Here is a 12970-nt window from a genome sequence, read left to right on the forward strand (position 1 = left end):
CAATAAGTGAATAATGTCATGACGTAATGAGGAGAGTTAGTTTGAAGTACTGGATGAGCAGCGTTGCACGTTACACAGCAACGCAGAAGAACAACAAATAACCAGTCCAAATGCATCTTTAATCTCACTCAGCTCTCCGAACTAAAAATAGCAAGCCAATCACCAAGCGGTAGGAAGTAGTCTGCGATAGGAACCCATACACTGAACTACAGATTGAAGGATAGTGTGCTTATCCTCTGGGAAAATCAACAACACCCAACACACTCACACACACGACAATTAAACAAGCATTTACAGGAAGCATATGAAGAACTCCTACTGCCATGGTGCTGTTTGCCATATGATTTACCAGTACCCACCTCGTGCCCTTCCCAACCAACGCAAACCAAGATCACTCTAATGTTTAGGGTCAACCATTACAATGATTCAGTTGATGAGAACAGCTAAATGATCACCGTTGGACATTTCAGTCTGTAGACTCTGTGGAGCTGCTAGAGGTTTTTCCGTCAGGCTGTCTGTGAACTTGTCTGTCAGGGAAGGATGTCTGCTGGGATTCTCGGTGCTTTGGTCACAGCGAGCCAAGGGGACGAGGGAATGCTTTGACTGCTTGTGTTAAAACAACACATACGGGCTCTGTAAGGTGAGACCAACAAAGGCCTTGGTAAATCATCCACCATTCATTGTCTTCAATATTTCACAACTGATTTTGGAGTGTAGCTTGTAGTCCAGCGATGACAGGCGGATAGTGGTGCAGCTAACAGATGTCTGGAACTTTATCTAGGTTGTCATAAAAAATACAAAATACCACATAGATGTAAAAAGGAAGTAAGCAGTAAGAAAATATGATTGTGTATAGGAAAGAGAGAGTGGATTAAGAGGGACAGAGAGAGAGAGAGAGTGGAGGAAGAGGGACACAGAGAGAGAGAGAGAGTGGAGGAAGAGGGACACAGAGAGAGAGAGAGAGTGGAGGAAGAGGGACAGAGAGAGAGAGAGACAGTGGAGGAAGAGGGACAGAGAGAGAGAGAGAGAGTGGAGGAAGAGGGACACAGAGAGAGAGAGAGTGGAGGAAGAGGGACACACAGAGAGAGAGAGAGAGAGAGAGAGAGAGAGTGGAGGAAGAGGGACACAGAGAGAGAGAGAGTGGAGGAAGAGGGACACACAGAGAGAGAGAGAGAGTGGAGGAAGAGAGACACAGAGAGATAGAGAGTGGAGGAAGAGGGACAGAGAGAGAGAGAGAGTGGAGGAAGAGGGACACAGAGAGAGAGAGAGAGTGGAGGAAGAGGGACAGAGAGAGAGAGACAGTGGAGGAAGAGGGACAGAGAGAGAGAGAGAGAGAGAGAGAGTGGAGGAAGAGGGACAGAGAGAGAGAGAGAGTGGATGAAGAGGGACAGAGAGAGAGAGAGAGAGAGAGTGGAGGAAGAGGGACACAGAGAGAGAGAGAGTGGAGGAAGAGGGACACAGAGAGAGAGAGAGAGAGAGAGAGAGAGAGAGTGGAGGAAGAGAGAAACAGAGAGATAGAGAGTGGAGGAAGAGGGACAGAGAGAGAGAGAGAGTGGAGGAAGAGGGACAGAGAGAGAGAGAGAGAGAGAGAGAGAGGGAGAGAGAGAGAGAGTGTGGAGGAAGAGGGACAGAGAGAGAGAGAGAGAGAGAGAGAGAGAGCGGAGGAAGAGGGACACAGAGAGAGAGAGAGAGTGGACGAAGAGGGACACACAGAGAGAGAGAGAGAGAGAGAGAGAGCGAGAGAGAGAGAGAGGGAGAGAGAGAGAGAGAGAGAGAAAGAGAGAGAGTGGAGGAAGAGGGACAGAGAGAGAGAGAGGAGGAAGAGGGACAGAGAGAGAGAGAGTGGAGGAAGAGGGACAGAGAGAGAGAGAGTGGAGGAAGAGGGATACAGAGAGAGAGAGAGTGGAGGAAGAGGGACACAGAGAGAGAGTGGAGGAAGAGGGACACAGAGAGAGAGTGGAGGAAGAGGGACACACAGAGAGAGAGAGTGGAGGAAGAGGGACACAGAGAGAGAGAGAGAGAGAGAGAGAGAGAGAGAGAGAGGGAGAGAGAGGAGGAAGAGAGACACAGAGAGAGAGAGTGGAGTAAGAGGTACAGAGAGAGAGAGAGAGTGGAGGAAGAGGTACAGAGAGAGAGAGAGAGAGTGGAGGAAGAGGTACAGAGAGAGAGAGAGAGAGTGGAGGAAGAGGGACACAGAGAGGGAGAGAGTGGAGGAAGAGGGTGTAAGAAACTCCAGCAGGAGTGTAGGGGGAGTGTCTGTACGTGTTCTTCAGAGGGACAGTGGTGAGTACCACCCTGACGCAGACCCCCACATAACTACGGAACCACTGCACGGTAGGGCTGCATTCTGGACATTGTGTGTGTGTGTGTGTGTGCGTGTGTGTGTCTGTGCGTGTGTTTCTCAATGGTTCTATGCATATATGTGTTTGTGCCCGACCAAACTTCAACGTGTGTATAGTGTGAGGTTTGAGTGCTCTACTGGGCAAACAGTCTGTCTGGATGTGTTTACGCACGCTTACCATGGCACGTTTACGCAACGGTAGAGCATCATATAAGTTCTAGATGGAAAAAGTTCCATTGGGTTTTACCTCGTGTGTTGCACTCTTTCTACCTCATCATATTTGGTAGTGTGTTCTGTTACATCCTGTATTTATTTTTTATTTTTTTACTTTTACACTCCTTGAAGAGTGCAAGTTGAAGCAATTCTCACTTGTAATGTGGACTTGCAGTTGAATTATCTGATTTGAAGCGTGTCTGATTTGAAGCACTGTCGACCAAAGTGCATGCACCATAGACACTAGATACAGTGGTGATACAGAGATCATGTTATGTGTCCGGGTTCCACATTGTCTTACACGAAAACAAGAAATACTCCCTCTAGAAACCCCCAATTGTGATTTAGGATTTTTTTTGCTTCCAGATCGACTTGAGGTGATTCCTTGTCCGCTACTCAATATTTCTACTATACATCATTTGTTTGTCTCTGTAACAGAACATTAATGCTCAGAGATGGCTGAATTGTTGAATCTTTGTTAATGTAATGCAAAGTGGTCAGTGGCGGACATTGGAAGCCACCCCCCCCCCCCCCCCCCCCCCCCTATATTAAAGTGTTTTAATTTCATGTTTTTAATGTCAACTGTACAGTACAGTGAAATGCCTTTCTTGCAAGCTTACGCTGTGATAACCTTGATAAAAGTGCATTTTCGTCATAGCTCCAAATTTCTCCTATTTTCAGAACTTGTCGGATTCTTGTGGGAATCTGATCGCAATGATATTTCAAATATGTTGCTCAATGATTTCATTCTGAGCTGGAATATCTTCGGTTATGAAGTGGTTGTTTGACGTTACTCGGTGACGAGCTAATGTAGGTGCTATACGGCAACCCGGAGAGTCAAATATACAGTACTTTAGAGCAAGTTTAATTTATCTGATTAGTTTGAACTAATTGTTACCCCCAGTATTTCAGCTGCACTTTATCAGGAAGTACCTATTTGGGTGTCACACTTTGCACTCTTTCTTCCAGCTGTTGCTTTCTCATCTTCATTTCTGAATATCCATCAAGACTGCTTCCACCGTCCTGTATGTCAGTCCAGGTGCCCTATGCAGCTTGGATAGGAGCAAGCTGCGTGACTGATAGGGGTACGGACTGGAATTCCATGGAGAATTGCTGGACAATTACTTTTAATTGGGATAAGAGCATTCCATTTGAATTAACTCTCCCTTTCCCATTAAATTCCAATTGAAGCAAACGAGCATAAACAAGCCGATTAGCGCCAAAACCGTTTTCTTCTTCTCCTTTCTTCAGTTTAACCAATTTCTTACTCAAATCATGGGACTTCTTAAGAGGGGTGCGTGGTCAACGTTTGTCAATAAAACAAACGGCAAAATAAAAAATGTGAGTCGATGTATTATAGTGCATATTTAATACATGTTTTAGATTGACACAACTTTGTTTATGATCGCTGTCAAAGGTGATCAGTCTGCAATTTTTACCACGCACAATTATTTTTCATTTTTCTTTCATTGTGAAATTCAAACAGAGAAAACGTGGTAGGATTTAGAGCCCTGTCGCGAACTACGTCTCTCAGGAGACGTCTGTTTGAAGAAAATAGCTTGATAATAATGTGAATAAATACATTGTGGAAGAGGAAGGCTCGTAAATAAAAGGATAGCATGTGGTTTCAGCGACAGTTCATCATCATCATCATCATACACCAATATTACCTCTCCTAATGTTCCATTATATAAGTACACTACTTTATTAAATTACTTTACTGTGAGTCTGTACATTACACCAATATTACTTGACACTAGTACACTACTTTATTAAATGACTTTATTGTGAGTCTGTACATTACACCAATATTACTTGACACTAGTACACTACTTTATTAAATTACTTTATTGTGAGTCTGTACATTACACCAATATTACTTGACACTAGTACACTACTTTATTAAATTACTTTATTGTGAGTCTGTACACTACACCAATATTACTTGACACTAGTACACTACTTTATTAAATTACTTTACTGTGAGTCTGTACATTACACCAATATTACTTGACACTAGTACACTACTTTATTAAATGACTTTACTGTGAGTCTGTACATTACACCAATATTACTTGACACTAGTACACTACTTTATTAAATTACTTTACTGTGAGTCTGTACATTACACCAATATTACTTGACACTAGTACACTACTTTATTAAACTACTTTACTGTGAGTCTGTACATTACACCAATATTACTTGACACTAGTACACTACTTTATTAAATTACTTTACTGTGAGTCTGTACATTACACCAATATTACTTGACACGAGTACACTACTTTATTAAATTACTTTATTGTGAGTCTGTACATTACACCAATATTACTTGACACTAGTACACTACTTTTTCAGTCTATTGCTAGACTTATATTCTGTCTAACGTATATGGATTAAATGAAATGTAAATGATAATGCTCAGTAATGGACATTAAAATGACCCAGAATGAAGGGTAGTTACAGTAAAATGTAACATTTAAATTTAAACAAACAGGATACACATTAGAATGGACAGGAGACATTCTCCTGTTGGATACTTTGCATATAACGGTGGTAAATATCTACTGTGACCACGCTGAAAAATAGTTGAACATAAAAATACATTTAAAAAGTAGTTAAACATACAAATACATTTAAAAAGTAGTTAAACATACAAATACATTTAAAAAGTAGTTAAACATACAAACACATTTAAAAGTAGTTAAACATACAAATACATTTAAAAAGTAGTTAAACATACAAACACATTTAAAAGTAGTTAAACATACAAATACATTTAAAAAGTAGTTAAACATACAAATACATTTAAAAAGTAGTTAAACATACAAACACATTTAAAAGTAGTTAAACATACAAATACATTTAAAAAGTAGTTAAACATACAAACACATTTAAAAAGTAGTTAAACATACAGATAAAAAAGGGGTTAAAAATCCAAAGTAGTAAGACATTTTATATTCTGTAAAAAAAAATAATAATCTTAGTTTGATTTAACCAGTCATTTGAAGTTCATAAAACATAATATTTTGATTATACTCATACTGTCAAAAGAAAAACGAGGACCAAGTACTGTACAAGAAGAATATGTGGGTGATACATGCTTTCTTCTAGAAAATATGTGTTATCAGGGTATCAAGTAATAAGTTTTACTATCAAAATCAGAGGAAGTTGGTTGTTTTTTGTACCAACTTGTTCCACCCCACCTGAACATATTGACTTCATCTATCAAACCATGTACTTCTTCTATCTTGATTTTTCTTCGTTTCAAATCTTGTTGCTGCCTGTATATTTTCCCCCCCTTTTCATCTAATGTATGTGCTGAAGTTCAACTTTCGTATTTTATCTCCAAATGTATAGAGACCCAAGAAATCAGATGTGATTGTAGCTTCGAGCAGTTACAACAATGTCAAGAAAGAAAATAAACAAACGTGTTCTAGCAGAATCCCCTCAGGCCTTCTTTGGCAGGGATTTTCAGATTTCACATTCCCCCCAGTGTTTCACACTTTTAACCCCATAGTGACGTATTGCCAGTCAGTCTCAGTGACTTCCCCCATTTGTCTCCATCTTTCCCTGTGCTAACTAACCACTCAGGATATTCCAGAGAAGCCGAAAACAAAAAGACCACAAACCATTAGAGGGAATAAAATACACAAGTCATTCACAATGGTAAATAACACAAGTGATGTTGTGTTTGTGTTGCAGTCTGGTACCGGTTGTGTCCCCACTGGCGTTTGTCATAAAAGGCGGTGGAGACAGTTAAAGCGTCCCACCTGGCTCTCTCTCTCTCTCTCTCTCTCTCTCTCTCTCTCTCTCTCTCTCTCTCTCTCTCTCTCTCTCTCTTTCTCTCTCCCTCTCTCTCTCTCTATGCTACCCCTCACCCCCTGATGGGCACCTCATCACACCGTGCCAAAAGTCCACCGTCTCTGCTAACAACCACAGCACGTCCCTAACCACCAGCCATCGCCATGGAGATGACACAGTCAATGGTGATGGACAGAGAGAACGAAGGAGGAGAGAAAGGGAAAGGGGAGGAGTCATCGCAGGAGAACGGCACAATCATGCTGGCTGACGGAAGGGTGGCAGAGAAGGGGGACCCCAAAGTGAACTCTGGTGGGGGGTCAGGAGGGGTGTCCAACGGGTACCCCACGTCCACAGCGCAGAGCCCAAAGGAGGGAGCGGGGGGTGTACCCGCAGGGGCCCTCAGGACTCTGGTGGTCCAGCAGACCAGTCTGGACCGGCCCCGGGAGACCTGGAGCAAGAAGATGGACTTTCTGTTGTCTGTGATTGGTTACGCCGTGGACCTGGGAAATGTGTGGCGCTTCCCCTACATCTGCTATCAAAACGGCGGAGGTGAGACCTGTTCATTTGAGCACGCTTTTGCGAGAAGCTAAAATAAGCATTTCTTATTGGACAATTCTAGGTACTCCCTCCTTCTTTCAGGCTGTTTTCTTCCATTTGGTGCCTAATGAACACGACCCAGGTTGAGGGGAAAAGTAATACTGGAAAGGAAAGAATGAGAAGCTGGGGAAAGGGAGGTTGAGGAAGTTGACAGATAAAACTAAACCATCTACAGTATACTGGTGACAATGAACATTAATGCAGATTGAATATAGTTTTTCACCCAACTTCTTTCCGCACTTAATCATATAGCTAGATAAAGAGCCATAAAACAAGATGGATAAATCGGACACGGCGTCTGGAATACACAGACCATTCAAACCAACCAAAACGTGGATCAAATTAACATTTACATCTTGGAGAGAAATAGCACTGGGTAAATATATGCACGTTAAACCTTATGTCTTCTGTAATGAAAACAACAATAAATAAATGTTCCTCTAATGTTCCCAGATGTTTACAAGGGAACTCTGTTGTCCTCCCAGCTTTTCAACAACTCTCCCCCTCACATCAAATACGGGCCTCCGATTCCATTTTATTGAATTTGCAATAATAAAATCTTTGCAATATCCTGTTTCTCTGTTACGAGGGAAAGAGGGAGAGAGATGGAGACAGGGGGACACTTGATAGAAGCAACACTATTAATTGTTTTTCTTTGCCTTTCCATTTATCTTTTTTTTCTCTCTCTCTCTCTCTCTGACTTTCTCTCTCTGACTCTCTCTCTCTGACTCTCTCCCGCTCTGACTCTCTCTATTTTTCTCTCTCTATCTCTCTCTCTCTCTCTCTCTCTCTGACTCTCTCTTTCATTGCTTAATAACCTGTCTCTTAGTCCCAGCTACTCAATCAACAGTTATCTTTGCTTTCATGTCAACCACACAGATGTACATTCCTAATCAAATACAGAAAGAGACAGGGCTTGTCTGGACTGGAGCCTATCTCCCTGGTACTCTCCAGGGTTCTGCATGTCTTTTTTCTCTCTCTGACATTTCCAATTCCTCCCTTCACTCCCCTTGGCCTTTAGGGTCAGGTACAGGTCAGTGTTGACTGTTCCAGTTGTTGTTGTCAGTTGTTAGATGAGGTGTGTAGGAATCCGGCAAAGAGTGCAGCTATGAAACATGTGGAGTTTATATTTTTGACTCATGAATGAAAGGATTTTTACTCAATATACTCCAACCCCCTCTTTTTTTCTCTCGCTCTCTCCCTCTCTCCCCCTACCCCTTTATCTACCCCCCTCTGTCTATCTCCCCATCCCTCTCTCTCCCCACACTCCCCTTCTCCCCTCTGTCTTTTACCTGTTGTCCCAGGTGCCTTCCTGCTGCCCTACATGTTGATGGCGATATTCGGCGGCGTGCCTCTGTTCTACATGGAGCTGGCACTGGGGCAGTTCCACCGCAGCGGCTGCATCTCCATCTGGAAACACATCTGCCCCATCTTCAAGGGTATGTAGAGAGCAGGGGAGGGGACGCTTGGCAAAACTATTTTTATAAGTGTTATGGAGAAGAGAGGAGTCGGGGGAGAAGAGGAGTCGGGGGAGAAGAGGAGTCGGGGGAGAAGAGGAGTCAGGAGAGGAGAGGAGTCGGGGGAGGAGAGGAGTCGGGGGAGAAGAGGAGTCGGGGGAGAAGAGGAGTCGGGAGAGGAGAGGAGTCGGGGGAGGAGAGGAGTCGGGGGAGCAGAGGAGTCGAGGGAGAAGAGGTGTCGGGGGAGAAGAGGAGTCGGGGGAGGAGAGGCGTCAGGGGAGAAGAGGAGTCGGGGGAGAAGAGGAGTTGGGGGAGGAGAGGAGTCGGGGGAGGAGAGGAGTCGGGGGAGGAGAGGAGTCGGGGGAGAAGAGGAGTCGGGGGAGGAGAGGAGTCGGGAGGGGAGAGGAGTCGGGAGGGGGGAGGAGTCGGGGGAGGAGAGGAGTCGGGGGAGGAGAGGCGTCGGGGGAGGAGAGGCGTCGGGGGAGGAGAGGAGTCGGGAGGGGGGAGGAGTCGGGGGAGGAGAGGAGTCGGGGGAGGAGAGGCGTCGGGGGAGAAGAGGAGTCGGGGAGGGAGAGGCGTCGGGAGGGGGGAGGAGTCGGGAGGGGAGAGAAGTCTAGAGAGAAGAGAAGTCTAGAGAGAGGAGTGGAGTCGGGAGAGGAGTGGAGTGGGGGAGGAGAGGAGTCAAGGGAGAAGTCGGGGAGGAGAGGAGTCGGGGGAGGAGAGGAGACAAGAGAGGAGTCGGGGGAGGAGAGGAGACAAGAGAGAAGTCGGGGGAGGAGAGGAGACAAGAGAGAAGTCGGGGGAGGAGAGGAGACAAGAGAGAAGTCGGGGGAGGAGAGAAGTCGGGGGAGGAGAGGAGTCAAGAGAGAAGTCGGGGGAGGAGAGGAGTCGGGAGAGGAATGGAGTGGCATATCCAGAGAGACAGATAATATGAACTCTCCAACCCCTTCAGCACGTTCCTCATGAAAGTCTCTGCATCCCCTTGTTGTGATGATGTCCAGCTCTCTGTTATGGAAATTGTCACATTTCCCACAGAAATGCCAGCATGCTTAGAAACGTGATGTTATGTAAATCTCCGTTGTTTCCAAATGTCATCTTCGACTTGAGTTGAACTTGAGTTAGCTTGAAACTAGACAGAGCGAGTGAGCACCGACCAACGCCACAACACAGAACACACCTTCATCTCAATCTTTCTTCTCATCTGGTCGGAGTCTGGTCATAGTGGTAGTGTAATCCGTCCAATGCCCGGGTCCACCACTTGCCTCATCGCTCTCTCTACCCCACTCTCTGCCTCCTCTCTCATTCATACCTGTGTTTATCCTAACGTAAAAACAAACTCTCATCTATCCATCACAAACTCTCTCCTCTCCATCACAAACTCTCTCCTCTCCATCACAAACTCTCTCCTCTCCATCACAAACTCTCCACTCCATCACGAACTGTTGCCTCTCCATCACAAACTTTCTCCTCTCATCACAAACTCTCATCTCTCCATCACAAACTCTCCTCTCTCCATCACAAACTCTCCTCTCTCCATCACAAACTCTCTCCTCTCCATCACAAACTCTCCTCTCTCCATCACAAACTCTCTCCTCTCCATCACCAACTCTCTCCTCTCCATCACAAACTGTCGCCTCTCCATCACAAACTTTCTCCTCTTATCACAAACTCTCATCTCTCCATCACAAACTCTCCTCTCTCCATCACAAACTCTCCTCTCTCCATCACAAACTCTCCTCTCTCCATCACAAACTCTCTCCTCTCCATCACAAACTCTCCTCTCTCCATCACAAACTCTCTCCTCTCCATCACCAACTCTCTCCTCTCCATCACAAACTGTCGCCTCTCCATCACAAACTTTCTCCTCTCATCACAAACTCTCATCTCTCCATCACAAACTCTCCTCTCTCCATCACAAACTCTCCTCTCTCCATCACAAACTCTCCTCTCTCCATCACAAACTCTCCTCTCTCCATCACAAAATCTCCTCTCTCCATCACAAACTCTCTTCTCTCTCGTTCCACCAGTTATTATCTTCACCATCTATAGATGATTATAAGACATTATAAAGGGGCTGTACAGGTTCATGACAGTCTGACGATGCATTATAATAACTGCATTGTAATGCATTATACCTATACAGTCGTTAAGTCAAGTGTTATTTTTCTTTCTGCTATCGGCTTCGCCATCTGCATCATAGTGCTGTACAGCATGATGTCAAACTTTCCTCCCTCCCTCCCTCTCTCTCTCTGTCTCTCCCTCCCTCCCTCCCTCGCGCTCTCCCTCCCTCCCTTGCACCCTCCCTCCTGCTCTCTCTCCCCCCTCCCTCTCTCCCTCCCTCTCTTCCTCCCTCCCTCGTGCCCTCCCTCCTGCTCTCTCTCCCCCTCCCTCTCTCCCTCCCTCCCTCCCTCTCTCCCCCCTCTCTCTCTCTCTCCCTTCCTTCCTCTCTATCCCTCCCTCCCTCCCTCTCTCTCTCCCTCCCTCCCTCCCTCCCTCCCTCCCTCCCTCCCTCCCTCCCTCCCTCCCTCCCTCCCTCCCTCCCTCCCTCCCTCCCTTGTGCCCTCTCTCCCTCCCTCGTTCACTCTCTCTCTCTCTCTCTAGGTGTGGGCTTCGCCATCTGCATCATAGCGCTGTACATTGCGTTCTACTACAACACCATCATGGCGTGGGCCCTGTACTACCTGCTGGCGTCGTTCCGGCCCACCCTGCCCTGGACCACGTGCTCCAACCCCTGGAACACGGTCAACTGTCTCCGCTACCTGTCCACCGACAGCAACGTCACCTGGACCAACACGTCCACCTCGCCCGCCGAGGAGTTCTATACGTAAGTCAAGACCATGTAAGTGCAAGGCAGGACGGAGGGACGAGCACAGAGATCCCAGCGGCAGCGGAGGAGAGAGGGGTAGCCGGCATGATGGGCTCGATAGAGAAGAGGGAGTAGAGACAGGGCAGAGTGACTGGATGGGTGGATGAAAGGCAGGTATGGAAGATGGATAAGTGGAGGGGGATAAGGAGGTGGCAGATTGACTGGAGGTACAAAGAGAGGGATTGATGGAGGAGGCAGTGGGTAAAACATTGAGGGGGGATGTTTCCTATGGGGTATACAGCCGGTAGATTGGCTACACTTTAAAACAATTCTAGTTGTTTCAACTAATTAGTATTAACTGGTTCCACCACTTTTCAGTTAAAAGTGTTACCTGAACTTGAAAGGTTAAGTTGACCCAAACTTAGCTCCAACTTGAGAAAACTTAGGCGAAAATTCGGTCAACATAAAATGATGACCCGCCAAACCGCGCTTCTTAACACCCGCCCGCTTAACCCGGAAGCCAGCTGCACCAAAGTGCCGGCAGAAACACCGTTCAAGTGACGACTGAGGTCAGCCTGCAGGCCCCCGGCCCGCCACAAGGAGTCGCTAGAGCGCGACGAGCGCCAACCCGGACGACGCTGGGCCAATTGAGCGCCGCCCTATGGGACTCCCGACTTAATCACTACTTTTAACAGAGCTGATACGATACAGGTGAAATCAGTCATTGACACAGACATGGTGGCCTAGCAGGAAGACTGGAGGCTGGTGGGAGGAGCTATAGGAGGACGGGCTCATTGGAAAGGCTGGAATGGAACAGAGTCAAATGTGGTTTCCATATGTTTCATGTGTTTGATACCGTTCCACTCCAGCCATTACAGTGAGCCCGTCCTCCTATAGCTTCTGTCCAACACGTAAGTTGAAAAAATGGTATGTCAAAACCACTGTGTGTGTAACTTGTTCCACAGCCTTTTTGAGAGAGACCGAGACAGAGAGTTCTTTCAGCCAAGTTAACTTATATTATTCTTCAGTGGTTTTATTTTGGTAATTGAACGTTTTTTTAAACTAGGCACGTCAGTTGTATCAGCATCACGTATCTACAATATGGTTATTCCATTTGTAGCTTTGTCCTTTTCATTTGATCTATCTCTTGCCTACTCCCTTCACGTTCTTCCTTTATGACCCTGGAAAATCACATACAAACGTGCACAGTGCGTTTATTTAGCGTACCGAAGCTAAATAATCGTTCAAAATACCATTCAAATGATGCTCATATCGTACATATCTGCTACAAGCAACCTGGCAACCTCAGATGTACGACTGTTTTTCCTATTCTCTCTTGATCACGCCTTTTCCATGTCAATGGCTCCTTTCTCTGTTTTTCTGTCTCATCCCCCTCTTCTCAACCTTCTTTTCCCCGCTCATCTCTCTCTTCTCGCTGATTCCTCTCTTCCTGACAATCCCTCTCCTCATCCCTCTCTCCTGATCCCTCTGTAACCTCTCATCCCTCCCCTCTCCTCATCCCTCTCTCCTGATCCCTCTGTAACCTCTCATCCCTCTCCTCTCCTCGCCTCACCCCCCTCTCTCCTCTCTCTTTACCCTCCTCTCCTCATCCATTTTGCTCATTCCTCTCCTCATCCATTTTGCTCATCCCTCTCTGTCCGTATAGGCGTCAGGTACTGCAGGTGCACATGTCTCCAGGTCTGCACCAGCTTGGCAGTGTGAGTTGGCAGCTGGCTCTCTGCCTCCTGT

General features: G+C 46.0%; 1 protein-coding gene across 1 annotated transcript in view; it reads left to right on the plus strand.

The window, feature by feature from the left end:
- Window positions 1-2155: 2155 nt before the first annotated feature.
- Window positions 2156-12970, plus strand: part of LOC129821986 (sodium-dependent serotonin transporter-like) — a gene marked incomplete in the record, with an annotated part of 20665 nt that continues 9850 nt past the window's right edge. The window contains 5 exon segments of the mRNA XM_055879791.1: window positions 2156-2334; window positions 6263-6910; window positions 8263-8397; window positions 11017-11239; window positions 12888-12970. Of these exon segments, the coding sequence (XP_055735766.1) occupies window positions 6526-6910; window positions 8263-8397; window positions 11017-11239; window positions 12888-12970 (826 nt within the window).

This window comes from Salvelinus fontinalis, chromosome 24, assembly GCF_029448725.1.
Source record: "Salvelinus fontinalis isolate EN_2023a chromosome 24, ASM2944872v1, whole genome shotgun sequence".
NCBI classification, from domain to species: domain Eukaryota; kingdom Metazoa; phylum Chordata; class Actinopteri; order Salmoniformes; family Salmonidae; genus Salvelinus; species Salvelinus fontinalis.